General features: G+C 43.1%; 2 protein-coding genes across 6 annotated transcripts in view; one reads left to right on the forward strand and one right to left on the reverse strand.

Annotated features, from left to right (window-relative positions):
* The first annotated feature begins 1,360 nt into the window (after positions 1–1,360).
* CALML4 (calmodulin like 4) lies at positions 1,361–11,331 on the forward strand. 3 transcript variants are annotated; one of them, XM_074837904.1, is made up of 6 exons: positions 1,361–1,700; positions 1,807–1,837; positions 3,365–3,505; positions 4,166–4,354; positions 7,837–7,954; positions 11,201–11,331. In XM_074837904.1, the coding sequence occupies exons 1-5, from the start codon at positions 1,698–1,700 to the stop codon at positions 7,932–7,934; spliced, it is 462 nt and encodes a 153-aa protein (XP_074694005.1). In that variant the 5' UTR covers positions 1,361–1,697; the 3' UTR covers positions 7,935–7,954; positions 11,201–11,331. The 3 variants fall into 3 exon arrangements, with proteins under 3 accessions (XP_074694005.1, XP_074694004.1, XP_074694006.1); XM_074837903.1 differs by lacking the exon at positions 11,201–11,331 and having other exon boundaries at positions 7,837–8,152; XM_074837905.1 differs by lacking the exons at positions 1,807–1,837; positions 11,201–11,331 and having other exon boundaries at positions 7,837–8,152.
* PIAS1 (protein inhibitor of activated STAT 1) overlaps positions 10,713–24,027 on the reverse strand; it is a 64,830-nt gene continuing 51,515 nt past the window's right edge. For 2 of the 3 annotated variants that reach the window (XM_074837899.1, XM_074837900.1), the window contains exons 9-14: positions 20,375–20,535; positions 18,482–18,612; positions 17,994–18,171; positions 16,688–16,830; positions 16,333–16,370; positions 10,713–14,834 (exon numbers count right to left, since the gene is read on the reverse strand). In XM_074837899.1, coding sequence (XP_074694000.1) covers positions 14,538–14,834; positions 16,333–16,370; positions 16,688–16,830; positions 17,994–18,171; positions 18,482–18,612; positions 20,375–20,535 — 948 coding nt within the window. In that variant the 3' untranslated portion in view covers positions 10,713–14,537. The remainder of the gene's footprint in view (positions 14,835–16,332; positions 16,371–16,687; positions 16,831–17,993; positions 18,172–18,481; positions 18,613–20,374; positions 20,536–24,027) is intronic. The other variant, XM_074837901.1, reaches the window with a different exon arrangement.

Genomic DNA, 24,027 nt, shown 5'->3' on the forward strand with positions numbered 1-24,027 from the left:
CTGGGGTTAAGCCCCCACTGCTGGGTGCAGGTGCGGGGCAGGAAGGGTCTGGCTGGTGGCAGAGGCAGAAGGGCCAATTCCCCACAAATGCAGCCCAAAAAGAGCATCAGGTGGGGGGGTGAGCACCAGCCCCACTCATGCAGGGCCTGCGCCGGCTTCTGCTCCCAGTCACTACTTCCCCATCCTCGGGTGACGGAGCTGAGCTCCTGCCACTCCAGCTGCATCCCTGCAATGGTTTATGTCTAAAATCTGTATTAGAGCCCGGTGTGACGGAATCCAAGTGGTAGAAGAAAAAAGCTGTTAGTGAAACATACTGAACAAAAACATTTGGTAAAAGCGGAGTGACTCTGGTGGGTGCCTGAAGTAGCTCTGTTCTTTGAAGGGAGCATCTTTATCCCACAAGATTTAGGGACCCTGACGTGTAACAGAGCAGGGTCTGCCCTGGGAGGGTCCAGTCCATGCTACAGTGGTCACTACAGCCACTAAATATTTTGTTCTTGGGTCTGCATCTCCACCCCAGTCTGGCATCAGGTACTTCATCCCCCCACACGTGCTGGCCCTGTAGTATTCTTTTCAGGATACTTCCAGCACTGGCAGATCCGGAGAGGCAGAGCATCGCTCTCGTTCCGCACCCAGGAACACCCAACCAAGCTCTTTTTATAGGGGACAGGATGAGACAAAACTGTAGATTCACATGTGACACTTGCTTTTCAATGGCTTGAATGTCAACTGAGTGGCAGAAGCAGAGGGCTGGGAGGGAACAGAAGACGTAAGCAAACAGGACTGTTTGTCTGGGCTAGTCCGCAACAGCAGGAGGCTCTGCCTCCCCCATGCATCCGGGTTTAAACCCCCGCAGCCCTCCCTCTCCCTCAGCATCATTTCCTCGGTGTCCTCCTTCCGACTCCCCGCCGAGGGCTGCAACAAGACTTGGCTGTCCTGGAGGCCGTTGGTTCCCAGGCAGATTAGTTAAATAAATGCTAATAAATACTCAGACAACAAGGAGCTTTTTAAACCATCTCAGAAATCCCTTGTCTTCTCAGCCTGCCTGCAATGCCCCAACTCCTCAATGTTTGCAGTCTAAACCCCCCCTTCCCCTGCAAACCCGTGGGGCTGGGCACAGCAACAGTGCTAGCGATGCCCAACGCCCTGTACTGAGCTCAGCCAGGCCCTGCAAAGCCGGAATTAACAACTCCTCCTGCCCACCAGCAAAACCCCTCCAGCAGCCAACTGCAAAGCCGTAAATCCCCCCACACCCTTCCTCAGCAGATAACAACAAGGCTGGATTTGTCTCCCAGCAGCAAAGCTTAGCGCAAGGTGTGCAGCTATTTGAGATGATCAAACCTTCTGTGCTCAACCAGCTCATCTCCAGCCAGCTCCACCCCAAACACCCTTCAACTTCGACCAAGGGAAGCTCTGGCCCTGCTTCTTCCAGACATAGCTGCTCAGGGGGTCCAGAGCTCTGGGCAGCGTGGGGAGAGCCCATCTCCCCACTGTGGGTGAGCAGGAGCCGTGCTGGCAGCGGGATCCAGCCCTGGCAGGGATCAGGTCTCGTAGCCATAGCAGCGGGGTATTTATTACAGCCCAGCCACACTCCACCCCGGGCTGGCGGACTTTAGCCCTTCATCGAGTAGAAAAGTAGCAGCAGACGCCTCTGATCCCGAGGGGCAGCATCAAACACAAGGAGGGCCCCCAAAATAATGGTGAGTGAAGCGTTTCGGCTGATACAAACTGCTGCCCCCCGCTCCCCCTACCCAGATTTTAAAGCTTTTTTTTTTTTTCCCCCCTCTCCTTCCCTCCATGCTACAGGCAAAATTTCTGTCCCAGGATCAAATTAATGGTACGTAGAGCTTTGTTCTGGTTTGTTTTTTTTTTTTTTATTAACAAGATCAGCTTAACAAATTTTTATATATTTATACATATATATATATTTATATATATATATATAAAAACTGGCATTTCCCCAAAAGGGTCTCAGTCTGGGTTTGTGCTCCCCCACTTGCCCTCCTCCTTGCTCTCAAGGGGATCTGCTTGCTCTGAAATCACAGAAATCTCCCCAGTTTTGTTAAGACAGTGCTGGGCACAGGCATGGAGCTGAAAACCCGCCGCAGACCCACACACTGGATTGCACCAAGACCCACAGAGGTTAACCAGCACCCTCCCAAACCCATAAACATCCGCCCTGGCCAAGCTAGCAGGGACCTGGAGAAATTTCAGGTGACCATTTGCAGTACTGGAGGCTTCACGTAAGATGGAAGAGAAGATGAAGGAGGAAGAGGAGGAAGGAGAGGGTGCAGGAAGTACAAATTCTCATCATGGGGCACCGGGGCTTTCCCTGGGAAAGGGGACCTGGAACAAGGAAGGGTTTGCTACAAGAATGGCAGAAAAAAGCTGAAAGAACAGTATTATTGCAAATCTGTTAATCTGCAGCCCCTGCGGGCTCAGCAGCTCTGCAGGATTGCTGCAGGGGAGGAGGCAGCTGGGGCAGGGGGAGGCCACAGCTCCCATGGGGCACCCAGCACCCATGCCTGCAGTAAGGTCTAGGGACAGAGAAGATGAGGGTGGTTGCACCGAAACAGGCTGGTTTTTATTCCCAGGGCTGCTCTGCAGACAGGACTGTCCCTGTGCAGCACAACTTGCCCGACAGCATTGAGTGTGTGGAGGAGCCACTGTGCTAGGAGCAGAGCGGGGAGGCAGGATGAGAGATGGCAGCCTTATCTAGGTCAGCTGCCAGCCTTATTTATTTATTTGAAAACTGCGAAGCCGGTGTTGGAGGGGGAAGGGGAGAGGGCGGGCGGGCAGGCGGGGCCGGCGGGGAGAGGCGAGGGAGGGCCGCAGGGCAGGCAGAGGCTCTGCTCTGCCTGGATCACGCAGCGGCTGGCACTCCGGCTGTCAAATGTCACATTATCAGTTCTTTTATTAAAAGCCAGCCAGTGGCAGGCCAAGGAGGGGCAATCACCAGACCCTGCACAGACCACAGCAGGGATCAACCCAGCATCCTCCACCACTCCTTAGGCTCATTCCTCCAGCATCCTCTCCTACCCCCCGTGAAGGCAGAGAAAGGTACTTTTTAACAGTATTCCACATATTTGGAAGCCTGACTCCACTTTCAGACTTGCTTCATTAGGCTGAAGGACCCCAATTAGCTCAGCTATTGACAATCCTGGATTTTAATTGCCCTTGGCACTTTACCCCAGGGTCCTCCCGCACTGTCCATCATCTTCCTTGAAACGAGACACCCCGAGCCAGACACAATATCCTCGCTGGAACCCAACCAACGCCGCCTGACCAGGCAACGGGAGAAGAAACATCACTGGTAGATCAATGTAATCTTACATGGCATAACAGAGTTTTGGTTTTTAATTAGAGTTCAAGGAATGTTTTTCCCTGTACGACAAGAAACAAAAAGGCAAGATAAAAGCCTCCGACCTGATGGCAGTGATGCGGTGCCTGGGAGCCAGCCCAACGCCGGGAGAGGTGCAGAGGCACCTGCACTTGCACAAGATCGGTAAGCAAAGCGCAGCAGTAGCACATGAATAAAACCACACTGGATCATGGCTGGAGAAATTCAACTTTTCTGTGGTCAGGAGGCTATATGCAAAGACAAGGAAGCTGCCTGGAGCCCAGGAGATAATATTTACTCTTAGGTGAAACAGCCCAGGCAATGCAGCTATAACCCAGAGCAGTCACCAAAACCTAGTCTGATGTGCTGGACGGTGAACACAGTCAATCCAGCACATGGATTAAACCAGTGCCATTAAAACAGAAAAGCTTCAAGAGCAGGAGGAGGCATACCTATTGATTGTGGAGGCTGGGAAACTGTCCAGTCCAACCAGCAGAGGTAGAAGAGCACAGAAAGATACTCTTCTGCAGATATATATAAATAAATCCAAAGCACAGCACAAAGACCAAAGAAGAATCATGAGATAAAACAGGCTGGATTAAAAGTTCTGGCTGTGAGGTTTCAGAGCTCAAGCCTAGCAATGCTATAAATGGGGTTTTGGGTCAGGAGAAAGGCCCCAGCAGTGGCCCAGCCTGGTCCAGACCAGAGTCAGGCAAAAGGTGCCACAGGAAGGGGAACTGGCAGGGAGAGGAGGGGGGACGCTTAGGTCTGGATCCAGACTACAAAACTGAGCCACTCCTAAAGAGTCTGCTCTTATTTTTCCAGACAGAAACGCAGAGCTGGATTTCTCCACTTTCCTGAATATAATGTACAGGCAAATGAAGCAAGAGGAACCCGAGAGGGAAATCCTCACCGCCTTGTCCATGATAGACAGGCAGAAGATAGGCGTTATCACCGTTTCGGAGCTGAGAGCCAAACTTACAAGACTAGGAGAAAAGCTTTCCGAGGAAGAAGGTATTTTGCAATTCAAAGATGTATCAAATGCTCCCCCATCTTCTTATTTCCTTCCTGATTTTCCTCTGTAGTATTCATAAGCGAGCATCTGTCCCATGAAGAGCCCTGGGAGAGCATCCGTGCCCCCAGCTGCAGGGATGCTGTAAGGAGCACACAGGCTGCTGGCAGCTTCCCAAGAGCACAATTTGGAAGAAAGAGGGGGATATTTTAATTAAGATTCTTAAAAAAAAAAAAAGGGGGAGGGGGGGGAAAGGTCTTGTTTGTCAGAAATTTGTTTCCAAGGGACACAGTAGAAGGGAATTTCCAGGAAGCTTCAAATGATCAAGACCTTTTAGACAGCAGATTTTGTGCTAGGCATTTTAGTACACATATGAATTTTTTAAATGCATTCCCCATTCTTTCAGCTTCCCCAGGCTGCAGGAGCGGGGCCCAGCCTGCAGGAAAGCAGGGCAGTGCCCCACACACCCTCTGCCCTTGGGACACGGTGTCCTGTCCCCTCCCTGCTCCAAACCACATCACCTTTGGGTTCTCCAGCTCTCGCAGAGCTCTTGCCCCTCCGACCCCGCTGCAGGGAGCAGGCTCTGGAGCTTTCAAACTGCTCACTCTCTGCCTAAGATCACGTTAGAAAAACCCATCATCAGTTTGATACAGGCAAGGAATGAGTTTTACCAGGGTTATGGGGTTTGTATGGACCCCACTTGGCTCCTTGAGGGTGTAAGAACTGTCCTGTCTAATGTTAAAGGAGAATTTTGATTTAATCAGAGCAAGGCTGGTCAGCCCAATCAGTCACCAGCTTCACAAGTGATACACCAACAAGGCATTTCTTCCTAGTGTTTTCTTCAATTGTTTAACTGGAATAATAGTTCATGGAGCTATTGGCATTTGAAAACACTTTCAGAGCTATTATGAGAGCTGAACAAACAGTGAAAACATGGAGACATTACCCCTAATTAAAGGCATCCTAGCAAGAACCGCCGTTATATAAAGATTTGGGAGGTGTGGGGGGATTTCCCATTACTTTTGACGTACAGGTTGCGCATCTACTCTCAGCCTGTACCAAGGCACTATAGGTCCTACTGTTGGAAGGGATGCTTCTTCTCAACAAGAAACTCCCCTTTTGGCTTGACACACTGAACTCCAGCTTGCTAAGCTGCTATAAATATTTGATACCGGAACAGACTCAATTTCATTAGCATCTGCAATTGTCCAGTAACTACTGGCACGTACCTTCATTTACAGAGGCTCCAGAATAGCCTTCACTTCATTTTAATTTAACGTACTTTTACCAAATAAGAACGAACACATTCCTCTTCTATGTTATTTTTAGATGTTCTGGGGAGCATTAATTATTTTTTGAATTTATGTCCCTAGAAGCACTTGATTACCATCAAGGTATTCTTTTTGAAAGGAGGATTAGATCTCCTGGAAAGAAAGAACTGTTACCTTACAGTAACAGCAGTTCGTACAATTTACCCCTCATTTACCCCACACTGCACCCAAATCCTCCTGGCAGCAGCTTCCACCAGGGCTGCACTTATCCCCTGCACACACTGCCTGCAAACCAAGGGGGAAAGTGTCTCATCCAGTATCCCCACGAACAGCAGAGAGAGGAAACAGGTAATGCTGCTCACAGAGACCTTCCACAACTATGCGCAGTAAAACAGCTTTTTTCCCCCCCAAACCTCCCTGCTCCCTCCCCCCATGACCTTCCTCCTGGATTTCACAACTGGCAACTGCAAAGCCATTATTCCGTGCTCCAGTATGAGTACTCAGAGTCTTATTTAAACCACCACAGCTTGCTCAGCCTGAACAGCCGTTCTGGTAAGCGCAGCCAAGTAGCTGTCAGGTAAAAACCAGCCTTCTCCAAGCTCCCGCACCCATTTCAGAACAGGTGAGCACTGGAGCACTGCAGCACTGCTCTGGTGAGGTGACTCCAGCCCTCACCGGCAGGAATTATGGTGGACTCAGAATTAGCGCATCACCATGTACGATCCCTCTGTTTCCATGGTCTATCACAGAATCACCTCAGTTTGAAAAGCCCTTGAAGATCATCCAGTCCAACCATTAATCTCACACTGACCGTTCTCAACTCCACCAGATCCCTCAGCGCTGGGTCAACCCAACTCTTAAACCCCTCCAGGGATGGGGACTCCACCCCTGCCCTGGGCAGCCCATTCCAACGCCCAACAACCCCTTCTGGAAAGAAATACTTCCTAAGAGCCAGTCTAACCCTGCCCTGGCGCAGCTTGAGGCCATTCCCTCGTCCTGTTGCTTGTTCCTTGGTTCAAGAGACTCATCCCCCCCTCTCTGCACCCTCCTTTCAGGGAGTTGTAGAGGGCGATGAGGTCTCCCCTCAGCCTCCTCTTCTCCAGACTAAACAACCCCAGGTCCCTAAACGGGCTCTGAACACCTAGAAGGTGTCCCACTAATGAAATATCAAACGATAAATGCAGGTCCACAACCCAACAGCTTCCCCTCCAACAGACCACCTGTCCTGTCCCTCTGCACAGCACCCAGCCACGGGCCCAAAAGAAAACACCAACAGGCTGGTGAAACCAGACACACGCCCCTCAACATCAGCACGTACGCAAGCAAAAACCTCTCTCCTGGTCTGTATTAGATGCCTTACCTAAGGAAACTGCTGCCCAAAATGTTATCAAATAAAAGCTGCTGGGATTCTCTGATGTTTTAGTGCCTATCTGCTATAGGTTATGAGTAAAAAACAAGCCAAGGAATTCACCTCCCCTCCTGTCATCCGAAGGAAGAAGGCACCTAATTCCCAGTAGCAGCTTCATTCAGCAACATCTAATGTTACTTTTCTGTGTCATTTCTTACATACTTCTATTTTATTGACGTTATTTGACAGGAAACATACTTTTTAACGGTTTAGCCTGTACAGAAGAGAGCATTTTAAGTTAGATAACTGCTGTTGCTGCCAAGGCACTCCCAAAGCTGGAATGAAAAAGCATCACTACTGCCAGGTGCCAACCGCACGGCTTCTAGGAGTATTTTCAGCAAGAGCCTTAGAGCCCCAGCTGAGAAGGTATTCTTCCCTTTCAAACGCTAAAGGCCCGTTGATATTAACAAGCGCCACACAAATCTACTTAAAGTTGGGCACAAAATCTGCACGAGCACTTAGTTTTGTGTGAATTAAACAGGGACAGGTTTGCTATTCAAGCCAAATAAGCCACTCATACCAAGAGCAATTAAAAGCCGATTTGGTCTAAATTTGTGAATCTTTTCCATGTGGAACTCAAAGAGATGAACATCTCTGCTCCAGAAAGTCAGACATGGAAATCAAAATCGAAGTGCTAAGGGTCACTTAAAACTATAATCTGGATGGCACCTCCAACTGATCCCAGAAGTTATTACTTCTAACAAAAATGATTTGAAAACCCAAATCCTGCATTACTCTTCTTTTGAGGATCACAACATCCCTAATACGTGCCACTCAAACTCCTATTTTTCTTTTACTCTTTCAGTTGATGACCTGCTAAAAGGAGCCAAAGTTGGACCGAATGGAACGATAAAATATGAAGAATTTGTCCACACCATTTGTCTTCCTACAGTTGACTACTAAAATTCAAAGCAAGAGATTTGGTAAGAGCAAAACCTGAAACTTATTTTGATTTCAGTTTCTCCTAGTTACTGTTTGGACTCAGGAGTTATCATTTGCCTTTAAAATCCTTATTTTGCCTTCATGATAGTGCTTACACTTACACAGGTTCCCACCCTATTTCTGGAGAAATGTTGTCACAAAATGTGAGCTGTTACTTAAATAAATTGAATGTGACATTCCCTTGTGTAATGTGTGTCATGCTTAAAAAAACCCCAACTCTTATTTTAAAAATGCATTTGAGTCTACAGGTTGCGGCACAAATGATAACTTGTAGTTAGGGTCTCACAGTGACTGTGTTCCAAGAAACCAGCATCACCCAGAACCATTTGCTGCTTCCACACACCCAAACCCAGACACAGTTCTTTGTGCAGAAACAGATTCCCCAGGAAGCTCGATTATGTCACGACGGTGGTAAATTTAGCATAACTATGCACAGCTCCCCAGTATTCCTCAGATCCGTGGTACTATCTCAACCAGATGTTCCCCTGTCACGAAGCTGTCAAGTTAACGGTCCCGTATGCGGGGTGGCCGCATCCCTGCTGACTCCCAGAGCGACAGGAGACGAGCAGCCAGCAACTCCCCAGCTCCCCGTCAGCAATGCTCACCGGCTGCAGAGGACAACTCCTGGTCTCCAAGCACAGGAACGGCCTAGGATCGCTGTCTCATTCCTCCTCATCTTTCGCACCTCCAACAGACAAGATCTCTGTGGCGTTGTGCTTCTCGCATTATTTATTGAGGTGTGGTATCTTGCAACGTCAAGTTTCTGTGCAGTTAAAGTGCCCCTGCATTTTGAGGCAACACACTGAAAATGCTGTGCTTGGTAAATGTATCTGTTACCAAGTTCTGGGCTAGCTGCCCAGAACATACTCCTAGAGACAGCCTGGCAAGGAAAAAAACAGAGGCCATGAAAATGCAGCTTCTCTACAACAGGAAAAAACCCACCTCATCTCTCTTGACTTTAGACCGATGAAAACCAACGTGACCCGTGGCAGTCATTACTGATCTTATTCCATCTACCTCTTGGCAGCCCCAGCTGAGGTCCTCAGACTGACATGACATTTAGGACAACGTACAGCAGATTCTCTGGAGTCAACTGGAAATTTGCAGCAACCTGTGAAGTACGCTGGAAGAGCACGCACTCCTGCCACCTCTGCTGGGGCTTCTACCCACGGGACCCCCCATCCCCTCCTTCCATCCCTGCCTCTCCTTTCTTTTCTTAATTCTGAATCTTTATCGCTGAAACAACTCTTTGCTCAATTTGTGAAATGACCAGCAATTAAATCATTACAGCCACGGGGGATACAATGCATTCATCCCCTACTGAGACGCCCAGCACAGCCTGAACACCGCGGACTAAGGGCACCACCAAAACCATCACACATCGCTGCAACACTTGGAATCAACCAGAACTACAGCCAGCACAAACTTGGTTATAAACCGAAAAAAACAAAGCATGAGCCAACCTTAACCCTTCCAGATCAGTAACAGTGTCTCTAGAAGGGTAAGGCTGGGATTATTCTCATGGAATATTATTACATGGGGGTAAAAAAAGCACAGATGAAATGACATGCTGAATGCTATACAAGAAATGGAAGCGGATCCAGGACGTATCTTATTTAAGACAAATGGCAGTTTTGTGCCCAACCTCCCGATTCAGAGCCAAGCTGCAGAGTCTGCAGTTCTCACACGGCAGCAGTCCCAGACTAACCCAGTAAACTCAGACTTGGATCCTGACCCACCAAGATACTAACCAAAGGCCCTCTGAACAGTGAAGGATCGTGCTTCATGGGGAAATGAACTCTGCTCGATGTGTAACTGCCACACCTCGTGCCTGCCAGCCACATCCCTCAATTCTTCTATGAGCTCTTCCTACTCTACAGACAGAAAACAAAACAAAAAGCCCCTTGTTCTCTGAAAATTAAGAGTTAAAAGCAGCTCAACACTCAGATAACACTCCAGAAAAACATTATACAGTGAAATAGTGATAGGATCCACTAGAAAAAACAAGAACAGGTTCCAACTAACAGCAGAAGATAGGATTTCTCTTGTAACTCTCTTGCGAGTGTTCAGAGTTAACCTCAATGTTTGGACAAAAAACCCACCTACCTTGACGCCGAGCCTTTCTGCACTCATGCCTTTCCTTTTGGAGGTCTGCCCACAGCGTGGAGTTCAGTTTCTGACCCCCAGAGCTCTTCCAGACCTTTGCTACAGAAGTACCAGCAATGAAGGCGAGCAAAAACCTCGGCTGCTTTGAGCATGAGCATAATTAGCTTATGAAACAAGGAGTTCATTTAGAAGCATTTGTTTCCAATATGCATCAATAGCCAAATTACAAATGATCCAATACACAGCTTAATTCTTCCCTATTGACCAGAACAGTTGATTAACAAATCCTTTCAGCTGCAGACAATATAAAAGCTTGTATGTCATGGGGATTGATCAGCTCAAAATCACTTTGGATTACTCCAGAATGCATCTGTATCATAACAGGCGGTTACTACCCTCTCTGGGTGGGTAAACATTACCCAAATAAAAGCCAGCAGAAAGGAACCGCACTTCACACACACTCACAAAACAAAGCAGCATTGTTAGAGCTTGGGCAGACAAGTGTGAGACACTCGGTGCCACAAAACATTCAGAAGCAAAGCATTCCTGTTCAAAAGGGACCTCTGCAACTCTGAGTTCACAGAAAACACCCTCCTCCCTCCCCTTTTTTTTTTCCCCCCAGGAAACACAACATAACTGAATGCTTTTTATTACATCTAAAGATTTCTACATAAACAGGTAACATTCAATAGGTAAACCATTTTTTTTTTCCAATGCATATAATAAATATTTTCACTTGGTACTTTTATACAAACTGACATTGGTCTACTATACATTTTTAAAAGTCATTTACTGGTTTGGCATGCCGTATGGAAACTAAGAGAAAGTTTTTAAGGCAATGAATGACAGATTTAAATTCATGGAATTAATGGTAATTTTAATATTCTGCTTATATACATTTTTCCCTTTGTTAATTAAAACAATTAACAGCAGCACTTTTGGGGACCACCAGCAATTTTCCCTTGTTAGAAATCTAAGCTCTGTTTAAAAAAAAAAAAAAAAAAAAAGAAAGAAAAACAGTTACACTGACAAAACAAAATCTTTTCTATTTAAAATGTGCTTAAAACCCTGAAATGTTAATCTGCAACGAAGAATTAATTTTCAAAACGTTCTCCTCACAGTCCTTAGCTCTGCGTTGGGAGGCAGGTCCAAGAGAGTCCAATGAAAATCTATCAGTCATCCCGTCCTTGAAAGGCTTATTGAATCCTGGCCATGGAGAGGAAAGGGCAAGCCTGGAATTGCTGTCACATCGATCATTACAGAAGTGCTACAAAGTTTTTAACGCATGGCATCAGTTATAGTTCAGTGTGCTTTTTCATCTTCTAAAGGATGCATCAGTGACGCCCTCAAGAGCGATTCACAGCCACTTCCACCCTGCTCTTCCAACAGCTATGTACTCACCCTCCTGTACACACAAACACGTGCCCACACCCCACTCCTCCAGTGGAAGAATTTGAGGACAAGAGACCACTGGCCTAAGGATCACCGGAACTCTGCAGTCTGCAGCGAACGGAGCAGCACGGCAAGCCAGGCCACCCTGGGTTGCTTTACTGCCGCTTTGACAAAACGCGAACTAACGGAGATTGAATTCTGGAGTGATGTTTGCAGGGAACTTGTCGAGAACTCAGACTGAGACTTCTACCAAGCAATGTTAACTGTGGTCAGAGGCACAGAGAATTATCAGCTATAGAGAACACCCTAGCATGAAACAGGAATACTCACAAAGCATATGGGATTAATACCACAAAGGAGGATTTCAGAACATTTCTGTCCCTTCTTTGTAGAGCAATGAGGTTAAAAAATGACAACGGCGAACTGAACAGCCTTCCTTCCCTTCAGGGTAACTCGTGAGGAAATGGAAGACGTCATCAGCTGACCTCACTTTCCAAAAGCTAAGACAGGCATAAAGATGCCAGATTCTGTGTTACCAGACAGTCGCCACATTTAATTTTATATGTGAATTAACAAGATTTTAATACCATTGTCAAAAGTGACATAAACTCTCTTCAGGTCATCTTTAACAATACAGTCAATGGAAATGTTGCCACGATCGTCGGTAAAACAGCCACAAGCTCTCCCGAATTTCTCATAGGTGTTTCAGAAGCTGGGGACACGCACGCTCCCAGTTACACTGATGGCAGTCGTACTCCAGATTTACAAACGGTATTATAGCAAAGCATATGCTCTGAAGTTACCAGGTTAGTATTCATGACTAAAATGTATGAGATATATTCCTAGTGTAGGTTTAATCACTTCAAAATCAGACTGAGTTTAAAAAATAAGTATTTCCCATTTTCTATCCTTTTATTTATTTTTTAACTGACATTTAATAAATTATAAAATTGGTGTATGGTGAAATATATATATCAGCCAGATATGTATGAAATACACATGCATGGGAAAAACTATTTAACTCACTTTTAACTCACACACACAGATCTATAAATACATATATACACACACATATACATATAAACACAAACATTTGTTTTCAAAATTCAAGTCAACTATTTAGTGGCAGAGGGATGCTGTAAAAACACTAAAAACGATTTTGATGCCACATAATGTGAACCTTTCAAATAACCATACGACTGATCATACAGCAATACCTAATGCTACTTGGATTAAAGATTTTTTTTTTCTTTTTTTCCTTTTTTTTTTTCCTTTTTTTTTTCTTTTTTAATCAATGCAAGATTTTGAGACAACTTCATAGGCAAAAGGTGGCCCTTGTCAATGCTCAAAGCAACTAACTGCAATCAACAGTTTTGGACATTAAAAATTCAGACAAGAATCTGCTAATTTTAGTATTCCTTAACTCTCTTTCCTGATAAACTTGTTACCTGCACTTTCAACGAGTTATAAAAATATTTTTCACACCAGAGGAAATATTTACTCTCTCTGACATGGACTTTGGGACACAAGAGAATCACTTCCTTCCCTCCCCCTTCTCTTACTTTAAAGAATCTCCTGAAAAACTGCATTCCAGCTATTTACACATTTCACTCTTAATAAGAACGGATCAGCCCAAATGACCCATCAGTTCTAAAAAAAGATTTTCCTATATCATGCACAACTTTAAAAAAAAAAAAAAAAAAAAAAAAAGAGAGAAAACAGGAAGTAAGTATGGCTCAAAGTTCAACATATGCGTACTGAAAAATCAGGGAAATCAAAAAAAAATCACAAGGCCAAAAAGAGAAAACTGAATTTTGAAACCCACTACCCTAAGAGACTTCAATAGGTAGCAATATGTTTGAGTACATGGGCTACAGGGTGGGGCTTTTTTATTGGGTTGGTTTTTGGTTTAAGAGACTCACATTGAACATTTAATACTAATTTTGATGAATGTGAACTCAGAAGACAGTGTACCAAGACCATTATCAGCTGCACAACCATGCAATAGTGTGTTGGTATTTGTATTTTCTTCCTTTTGTTGACAAGTTCACTTTTAAGCAGAAATTTGATCTACTGCAGCTAAAAGTAGGTTTCTCCAGACAGAACAAGATAGGCCTCAATTCAATAGGCCATTTATACACGCATGGCTAACTTCAAAGCACAAGCAGTTCCACAAATTTAAAATTGATACATGCTTAATATTTTGCTGATTAAGATCTTAAGTTATTTTAAAAGGATTTCATAGTAAGTTCTTAGAAACAAAACCCTACAGTCCAGTGTGTCAATGCTTTTATTTGGGGCTAGATTCTATAAAAATTCTCTGTCTTGTCCCACATAAGCACAGCCAAGTAATTCCTCAGCCTGAGATTTTATTGAGTCTGGCCCTCAAGAATAATTGGTGCACTAATGAGCTTGCGACATGCTTGACTAAAGCATGGAATTAAAAACAAAACTATAATCATCTGAATAGAGGGTCACAACCAGAAATGACCAAAAAAAATCCTAAAAAACCAAACCCACTCCTGAAAGGCTCTGTCCTGCAAACAGAGGGGATGCTGTGGAACAGTTTGGGTAGGGTTTATTCCGCTTTAAGCATAGTAAAATCTGCACTAAATATGGGATGGGGAATTAGATTCCACCACCAAAGGTAAATGTCTCCAAGAAGAGGAAAAAAAACCCTCTCTCAAGTTTGAACTTTAGAAGTTCAGCTCCTTTCCTGTTTATGTTACTGTGAAGAAAATAATGCCATTTGTGTCCAAACTATGGGGGAAAAAAAAAGTAACTCACATGACAAATGCACAGGTGTAAAATCTTCAGCATCCATAAAAATGAACTGAAGCTCCTTGTTTTTGTTATTTTTTTTTGTTTTGTGTTTTTTTTTTTTTCTTATTTTTACCAGTGAGGCCATCTTAGGTTTATATACAAAAGTAAAACTGAAAATATACTTTTGTTCTCTGTACACATAAATTTTTTTCCCTAAAAAAGGAAAAAAACTTGTCTATGTTTCTAACATAAAGTAAAACCAAGCACAAAGATTTCCTCTGACGAGTTCATTTACTCCAAAAATCAGTCCAACGAAATAATGTCTGGTATGATACCAAAGATAGACGCCGTGTCCGTGCTGCTCCTACTTGCAACTGGATGACCATGATTCTCTCGCAGGCTGTTGGAGGAAACAAGACTGCTGTTACTGCCACTATTGCTACCATTTGTGGCTGGCAGAGAACTGCTTCCTCCTGCATTTAGCTGATCGAGAAACATCTGAGATGAAGTGTATGGGAAAAAACGAGAGTGTAAGAGTTCTTGATCATCTGATGCGGAAACTGCCGCAGCTGCAGCGGCAAGAAGGGATGTGTTGTAATGCTGGGGGGAAAAACAACATTTTCAAGTTACATTTCAGACACCATAGTTTTGATTCAGACCAGCACAAAAGAAGGTATTTGTAAGCTAAAGCTCTGACAGCTTCTGGATTTCACACCAGCTAGTCTACTCAACCTTTCTGTAAGGTAAGTGGACCGATGCTGTGAACTTTTATCTCTGCAGCCCCTGATTTCCGAAGCCAAAAGAAATTGGAAATACTAGTATTAGTAAGAGCAAACACTAGAAAGGCAACAGTATCGCAAGACACCCAAAACAGTAAGAGCAAGAAGCAGCACTATTTTACCTCTTCAAAAAATCCCTTGGTGGCAAAATTCCCCCAAATTCAAAGAAACATTTTGCCATCCCTCTCCTCCGCTCAAAAGTCACAGACCAACCAGAGCTGGTGAAACTATGTGCTAATCACTGTTGGTGGAGGAAGGCATACTTCTGCGAAAAACGCATTTAGAAAGAGCACACTTAGTCCATGAGATCGCAGCAAGGGCTGTCCCAGGTTACAGGCTGCTGGGCAGCCCCAAAAGGCAAGAACTTCAGCTATCAAGAATCAGAATTTAAATACAATCTCTCTGTAGGGTAATTTTGCTCTTTATGTTTCTTTCCACTATGGCAGAACATACATGCAGGCTATTCAGCCTTGTTCCCCAACATTTATGCACTGGTATCATTATGCCGTATCAGTGCAGCATTAGACTTCTGCATTACTTGTTTCAGAATAATTCTCATATCTATGTTTTACTGAATATCAAGATAGCTTTTCTGAATCCAAATTCTACAGGGCAGACTCTGGTCTTAATTATGATATGAAAGTTTCCCTCTGCATTTAGTGCAATTCTCCTGCTTGAGACTGCAGAACAGACATGAAGGGACAAAGGGCAGGTGAGTCACCCCAGTCCCCTTCTTTTCTCCGAGGCACAGGAGGAAAAGTGATCAAGTGGGAAGACTTGCCACCCCAGACTCCTTTTGAGAATGACCCGCTTAGTTCCCAAAACTGGAGAAGCCAGCACCAATCTAGTCCGTTTCAGTATTGACAGAAAGGTGACAAACATGATGTGAACAGGCACACAGCCTCAGAAAAACCAGAGAGCTGCCCCTGACTCCCCGAATTGCCTAAAGGACTGTCAAGTGTCCCAGCGGTGGGGCCCAGCACCGACAGACGGCCAAAGTCAGACATCAGGTCTGAAAAACTAAGGAGGTGGCTGGTGGACCTTCAGCCACAGCCAAGGGTCATTCCACACCCCCAGTGGCTGACTGAGCTTAACCCTTGGGAACTGAAATGTTTATCTTCTGTTATGCCTTATCCTACACCTGTATTTAGAAAATGCTTATGTTTGGTCACAGTTTCTATGTGTATAAAATAAAGCTGCAGCCTGCCTGCATTCACACCTACATCATACATCTGCTCCCTCCCTGCCTATACATCCATGCCAGCAAGTCCTTCTCAGAAAACAGTATCTGCCATATGACTTGATTTTCCTCGACTTACCTGATTGTCTCCTGACAGGAAAGGGAAGAAATCTAAACCTGTAAAGAGCCAAAGAAAAAAATTAAGCTTCTCAAAACATAAAAGCACCTATTTTGAAATAAAACCAGCATAATACTGAGGACACTTCAGATTCTCTTCACTACCGGAACTGCAAAACACCAACCTTTTAAATCCTTAAGATATTAACCTAAATGTTTTAGGGTCTGGGGTTTTTTTTAATACCATCTCACCCTCTGTGGATGCAAAATAATATTTTGCAGTACTGAACTGTCAAATGACTGCATGTTTAGATCCTTTTACAAGTTAATATTGCGTGGAGAGCTGTACTTACAGCTACAAACAGTCAGAAGCTCACCTTGCAAGTCATAAGGCATAGGGGTCATATGGAATGGATGCCTGTAGTCTTGGATAAGTGATGTATTGATGTAGCTGGTGTCAACAGCAGGAAGGCTTGGTGTTCTTGACACAGGAGATGCTTGATGGGGTAAATTTAAAATGCTGGAAGAAACAAAGGCTTGTTACAAGTGTAAAATATCATCTTGGCTTTAATGCTAAGAGAACAGCGTTTGAAGATTTCTATTGCTGTCCCATGCAGGCTATGCCTATTTTCAAACAACACAAAGTCAACCTGCCAATAAGCATTATGAACTTTGTGGCAGGTGCGCAACAACTCCCCTACTAAATTTCAGAGCTTTGCTAGAAAACATCACAGTGCTACAGCACCCCGAAGAGTCTGGTAGGGACTGGAAGGGGGCAGGGGGAAGGTGGGAGTAAGAGCCATGAGCATCGCACATTCCCCAAGCTTTCTTCTCACAATGACGTTTTATCAGAAAAGTTAATTCCATCCAAGACAGTTGAAGTTTAGCAAAATGAAAAGCAAAAGAAAGATCAGTCTCAAGCAGCAGAAACTGATGACTCACTATAAATGCTATTGGGATCTCTGCTATAAATAGGTTACAAATACTCCTAAGCCAGGACAAGACGATCCTAAAGGTATACTGAACCCCCCCAAAAAATATAAATCTGTGTTATGCCACAACATTTATACTCTACAAGGTAATTAGCAATGGAAGACAGCCAAAAAGGTCCTGACAAGTTTTAAGTGATCACTGAATCATTTACACTACTGGAGTAGCAATCACTTCAACAATGGGATCCCTTCGGTTTAGACTCAGTTTTCATTCCTACATGTTTATGTAAACAGGGTGCTTGGCTACTTAGGAGTAATCAGGTTATTCTGGCATTCTTTATTACTATGCTACTGGCAATAATCACTGGCAAAACCCACACACTCCCATACCACACCCATGTTTCTCGTTGCGCTCTCTCTCCGTATGTGCTGCTTTTATATTTCTCTATGGAAGAAAAACATTTCCAGATTTGCAAAAAACATACTTCTAAGCCACAACCTTTTGCATCATTTTATACTAATTTTCACAAATATAACTGAAGAACTGTATCATGTTACACACTTAACTTAGAGTTGTTGTCCCAGTCTTCTCGGGCCTTGTGACCTGAGATCAAATCCATTTGCAATAAGCTACTAAATCAGCATATAATATAAATACAGAACTTTCTAGACACAATTTCTTTTGAAAGTTGTTACTACTCCCCATTGTGAGTATATTCTCTCTGCATTGGCCTGTATATTTTATTCTCACCCCTTATTATTTAACGGTGATGCTGGAGATATGGAAGGACAGCTTCTCTTTGCAGATGGTTCTTCCTCCTCTTCATCTGATGAGCTGTCAATGGTTAAATCAATCACTTCTACTTTCTTATTTTTATTTGACTGTTGGTGAGAAGACACCTGATGTTCCAAGGAAGAGCTTATGCATCCTATACAAAGTAAGTCAACATTATAAGCTGTAGCTTACAACACTACAAACATCATAACATCACAGCTTATTATATGCCTTCATAAATAAAGCTACCACTTCGAATAAAAGACAGCAAAATCACATAACACTGATAACTTAAAAAAGTACCATCAGCCCCAAACAGGTATTATTCAATATTTCACACAAATGATCATTAAAAGTGACAAACATACAGGCAAAAATGAGCCTTTTGAAAAGTTAAAGGAACATCAATACTTAACAGTTCAACAGTATAATGTTCAGTCCATACACCCCAAACTATGACTTACCATCAACTCCATTGTAAGATGCAGTTACTTCCTGCACTTCCTTCTTCGATCTCATAGGGGCCCATGATCCATCCTCCTTAAACTGAATTTCATCACAATCTGTACAATACTTTAGGATTTCCATGAACAACCTGTCAATCCAAAACATTTCATAACAGTTCTCAAAAAGAGCTTAACTCCTTTTTTTCCTCCCATATCTTTAGTAGTCTGTGCAAGTTTGAATTAGTGTTTAAAAAGAGTCGAAAGCTTTCATTGTTCTACCCTTCTCTCATTTGCTTCCTTCATAAAAAGGAGTCACTGAAAAATTTAAAAATCTGCACACTCACTTAAAAAACCAACAAAGGTGGAATCCTGCAAAGCTCATGACACAGAACTCTCCATTTCCCAAAATAAAGAAGAATGTGAACTAGCATTTAAAAAAATAATCTCCTTCTTAAATATTGTCAAAGATAAATATGGGTAACTGAGGAAGCCTGTATCTTAAAGCAGTCCATATAGCTGAGTATAAGGACTAATATTTTCTGAAACCTCTTCACAAGCAAAAACTTCCTAACAAAAGCTGAGCATGGGAATCTAAACTTGCAGCCTCTTCTCCCTGTGTCTCCTAAAACTTTTGGGATCCTGGCACCACATCACTCCCAATGGGAATTCCAGCTTTTGACCAAAACTATTCATGTGGTTCTGCGTAGGAAAGAGCTTTGCTTTAATTAGCAAGAAAGTTCACTCTTTCCCAGATTGAAACATTTTCTAGAAATAACCTTCTCTTTGGGATGCTGTAATTACATCACCTAATCTTTAAAATTTGCACCTGGCAACACAGAAGAAATAAGGAAAATGCATTGTTTTAATTAATACTACACTTAGTCCTCACTATTTTAGGCTGAAACCTAGAACAAGGAACCCCACAGTTCTTTGATCCAAAGCAGGGGACCTGTAAATCATGGGGTCCATGAATCCAAAGCAGCCTGTGTGAGGCCCAAGTGTCTCTTCCAGAGCTTTTTTGCAAGGCCTTCAAGAGGATCCCAAGGAACTTTATGCTTCCCTGGCAGGCCACCAAAATGAAGCACATACTCACTAAAAAAAGACTCAATCATTTGTGAGGTGGTTTTCTGGGGTTCTGTTCATTTCAAGGTTTTTAGTTTTTCTTTTTGGGGTTTTGTTTGACTTGGTTGGTTGGTAGGTTGTTGGGGTTTTTTGTGGGTTTGAGTAAAACATTCTAAGAGTATTCTCAGAAGACTTTACTTGTTCTCTTCTTTCATCACACTTTGGAAAAAAGATTCCTAAGGAATTAAAATGCAAACCCAGAAATACATACTTGGCATTTCTTCATGGAGACAACAACAGATTGATTTATTTATTTAATGTTTTGTAGGTAGGCAGTACCAGGGAATCAATCTCTATATATAGCAACTCCCCAAGTGGGCAATTGTACATGGAACTGTACATGCATGTGGGGAGTGGCAGTATTTATTTGATCAAACATGAATGTCTGCTATCAATGATGCCAGATTTGCGCAGTTGAAAGAAAAGACAACATGCGCTGTTTTCACCTAAGGATCCAGCACTCTGGAATACTGGAAAAAAAACCCCCACCAAACAAAACTGCAACTGTTTTAGGAAGGATAGCTCAAAAATTGACCTAGGATTGGAAGGAATACCTTTCATTATTATTAACTTTAACAGTTTGATGACCACAGTTCTTCCAGAATACTGAACGAAGAGGTACCTGGTTAGCAATTCTTGACCAACAGCAGGGAAATGAAAGGATGTGGTAACGTAAACCAGGTCACGGCCAGATCACCAAGATTTCAGAGCACTGCATGCTGTGCAGCACAAGAACAATAAGCAGAGAGCGTAAGGTACATCCTTCGTTTTGATTCCAGTTTTACTTACCCATCAATAATGAGATGTTCATAGGGAGCCTTCTTGTCACAGACAGGACAAACCCAGGTTGGTTTCTTTTCATTCATTTGAATATACAAAGTGGCGTCAAAACACTGCAGGTGTGAACAGGTCAAGGCCCTGCATGGTATAGTTAGCCGCATTTTACCAAGCTTTAGGAGGAAAAAAAAAAAAACCAAGATTACATCATCTTAGTATTAAATCAACAAACAGAGCTTTTCCGTCTGAAAAGAGACAGAGACAGGTTGAGTTTTACTCCAGAAGGAACTCTCACAAGTCCAAGTTTTGATGAAAATACATGCCACATACACTGTTCCCTCCTTCTTGTAGGTTTGATTATCACATAAAAGTTACTAAAAATCACATTTTGAACTACATTTGATCACGGAAACTGAAGACTACATCCTTCCATATTCCTGTATCAAAACACAGAGTCCACTGAGCACCTGTAACATACCAATGTCCTGGACGAACCGCAAAAAAGAATTGTTCTTCATCAGGATTTTAAAAGCTGATGAACATGGTTGGACTAGATGATCTTCAACGTCTTTTCCAACCTAGATGATGATTCTGTGATTCTATAACATGGGTCAGTCCTCTCCTATGCACTCCCAGTTAAAGTGTGCATTCCAGCTGCTGCCCACCTCTCAGTCATCAGGGCACTAGTTTAACTTCACAAGAAGCAAGCATATACAAAATGCATTTCCAGGATTATGGATCATTTCCTGATGTGTTTCTCTAACTCCATCATTTTCACCACTTTCTCCAAAGAACTGTCAGAAAGTGACTACTGACAAAGTAAGTCACACCTGTTAAGTATTAAGAAACTATTTTATACTCCTCCTGCTGCGATTAACACCCCTGCTATGTATACAGTTGTGAGCTAACCTGAAATTTCACTCCCTTTTTCTTGTGTAAAATACAAATAGCTGACTATCCCCTATAATACCACCATACCTTTGCAACACTACAAAGGGCCTGCAGATGTTAACAGAAGATGAGACAGGAGAAAATGAGTTCTAAAGTACACTTTCAGATGGGGACTGTCCTTTCCTTCAAGTCTGTAGAAAAGCCAGGAGAGTGAGGTTTTACAGGCCAGCACAAAGCTTCCACAAGTTTAATACAAAAAGCACAGTTGGGTGCTTAAACTGAGCAGATAACATAGGAGCGCTGAACACAGTGAGCGTTTAGGCTGAACTGTGCAACAGGAATATCTTAGTTTGGATTGGATAAATCAATGTTAACCAAGACCATAAAACATTAACATATGATTACCTTGAATGCTAAATTGATTAGACAGTGAAAGGTGTTCCATACTAATCTGAAATAAAAAAGTTTCTGCTCCTCAAAAAACACCAAGCAGTTGTGTTCTGGCAAAGGGCTTATGCTGCAGTTTAGGAAAGGCATTAACTGACCACACTAAAGGTAAAAAGTAGGAATGTCTAAACAAGACTTTTCCCACATTAAAAAGCAACAAAACAATTATTTATTAAGAACTATTTATAATGAGTATTTTGAAGTGATACATATTTGACTAAAATATGCACAATGACTTCATTTGAAAACCTTCAGCCAACTCTAGCAGTGGCTAGTAGGAGGAACTGTTTTTAGAATGGCTTAAGCAAGCACCATGGTCATGCATACTGATTCTGAGCAATACAAGATGGGTGCCACAGGATGGCACTCAATCTCAGAATATCAGAAAACTAAAAACAATATCAAGAACAAAGGCTCTACTCACAGTCCACTACTTCCTCCATGATGCTTTTTTTTTTTTTTTTTTTGCGTCCCCCGTAAGCAGAAATCCCTCCACCCCATTCCCAGTAAATTCAGCGAGACTGCAGGATTTTGCTTATTTTTCTTCCCTCTGGCTCTCAGTCACTGTCACAAACCTCACCAGCAGATGGGAGGGGAGCAGCGAACTCCCCTGGGAGCCTGCAGTGATGGTGCTGGAGAGCTCAGACAGCAGGAGGTGCTGTATGTGCCATGTGTTTGGCATCCCCTCCCCCAAAATCCATGACCAAGCACATTATTTTTATCACATAATCAACCCCCAACAAAGCAAGGCCCCCTGATCCATGTCTGTTATGAATTCTTATCTCCCAGATGGTAGGTCAATGGCTCATTTGTCTTTTGGGCACAGTAAGTCTCCTAGCTCAGCAAGGATCAAGAGTAAGGCTACCAGAGATAAAACCTGGATGCTTCTATGTCATGCAAAATAAAAATAAGGAAGGTTGACGATACATGCTGCACGAAGAACATAAATACCTGTCTCCTGACTAAAAAAGTAGATTCAAACCAGAAACATTTTCACAGGCTTTTGGTATAAAAACTGTGGCTCTAATTTCTAAGCAGCGGTCAGATCTAATCAAAGCCACACACGTGCAGCTAGAATCAGCGTACTCAGCATTAACAAGTTGATGTCTCCTTTCCCGTTTTTGGCATTGAACCTTCTGGATCAGCTCTGCCATACTGGCCAAGCTGTGTCAGAACCAACAAAAGAAAAGGTGATAAAAGAAAGGAGGCATCCCAACTTTTGAAAAACTGCGTTTCCCAACACTGGTACTGTTTTGATTCCTGCCTGTACGCAGCCAAAGAAACACTGCATTAATTTCTTTTATAACCATACAAAACACTGCTATCTTTTCATGCTAAAAAAAAAAAAGCACCCAAAACAGGAGTTAAGGATTTGTAAACAAAGCTGCACAACCTACAGTAAAATGCTAGATCTGGAATTTTTGTTCAGTTAAGTATTTGGTCCGGCTGCAAAGCCTGTGGATTTATTTGTTTTTATTTCAAGGGAAAAAAAGAACATGAATTCAAGTGTCTTCTTGAAATACAGACTCAGTCCAGCCCATTTGCCTGCTGTATCTTGGATAGATTCAGCCAATAGTTAAGGACAGCTTTTTCTCCGTACTCCACGGTCTCAGAGGGAGAGCAGGCCTCTGTGCTAAAAAAAGCTCAGCAGCAATCCAAAACAAATTCAGAGGAAGCTGCCTCACTCTGCACTTTTTTGAGGGCAAAATAAAGGTTATAAAGTCTAACCTGTCATCCCCATCCAGAGATGCAATACCATTTATTTTATTGAAGTATACACACATGAGAATTAATTACACCCATAGCAAATGAGATGGGAGAACAGCATCCTCACATTAACAGAGCTGAAAATGCACCATTCTTTAATTTTTGGTTCTGCTGTTGGAGACCAAAACAGCATTTTCAGTGTGTACTTTCAAAGCATACACTGTCCATTCAAGCATTAGAAAGTAAGCACAAAATATTTACGAAAAAATTCTCCCTGAGCCAAATGCTTACCAATTAGCAAGTAAAAATATGGAGGCTATAATAAAATTGCACAGGCTGAATCGTGCTAATACCCTTTCTATTCATAGGACAGGTTGAAAGGTGCAGTCTCTGTCCCAACAAGCTTTGCAATGATGGATTATTCCAAGAGCTACAGTGAAATCAGACAGCACTGAATGAGGAACATACTGGAAAAAAAGTCAAGTGTGCACGTTTTGTAGACATTATTAAAATGACACAGAGACAAATATGCTCAAATTAATCTGCTATAGATTTTGTTTTGTATGTCTATCAGAAAGCAGTAAATTTTAAAGAGGAAATACTGACAAAGGTAGGACTTC

Source organism: Strix aluco, chromosome 12 (assembly GCF_031877795.1).
Source record: "Strix aluco isolate bStrAlu1 chromosome 12, bStrAlu1.hap1, whole genome shotgun sequence".
NCBI lineage: Eukaryota > Metazoa > Chordata > Aves > Strigiformes > Strigidae > Strix > Strix aluco.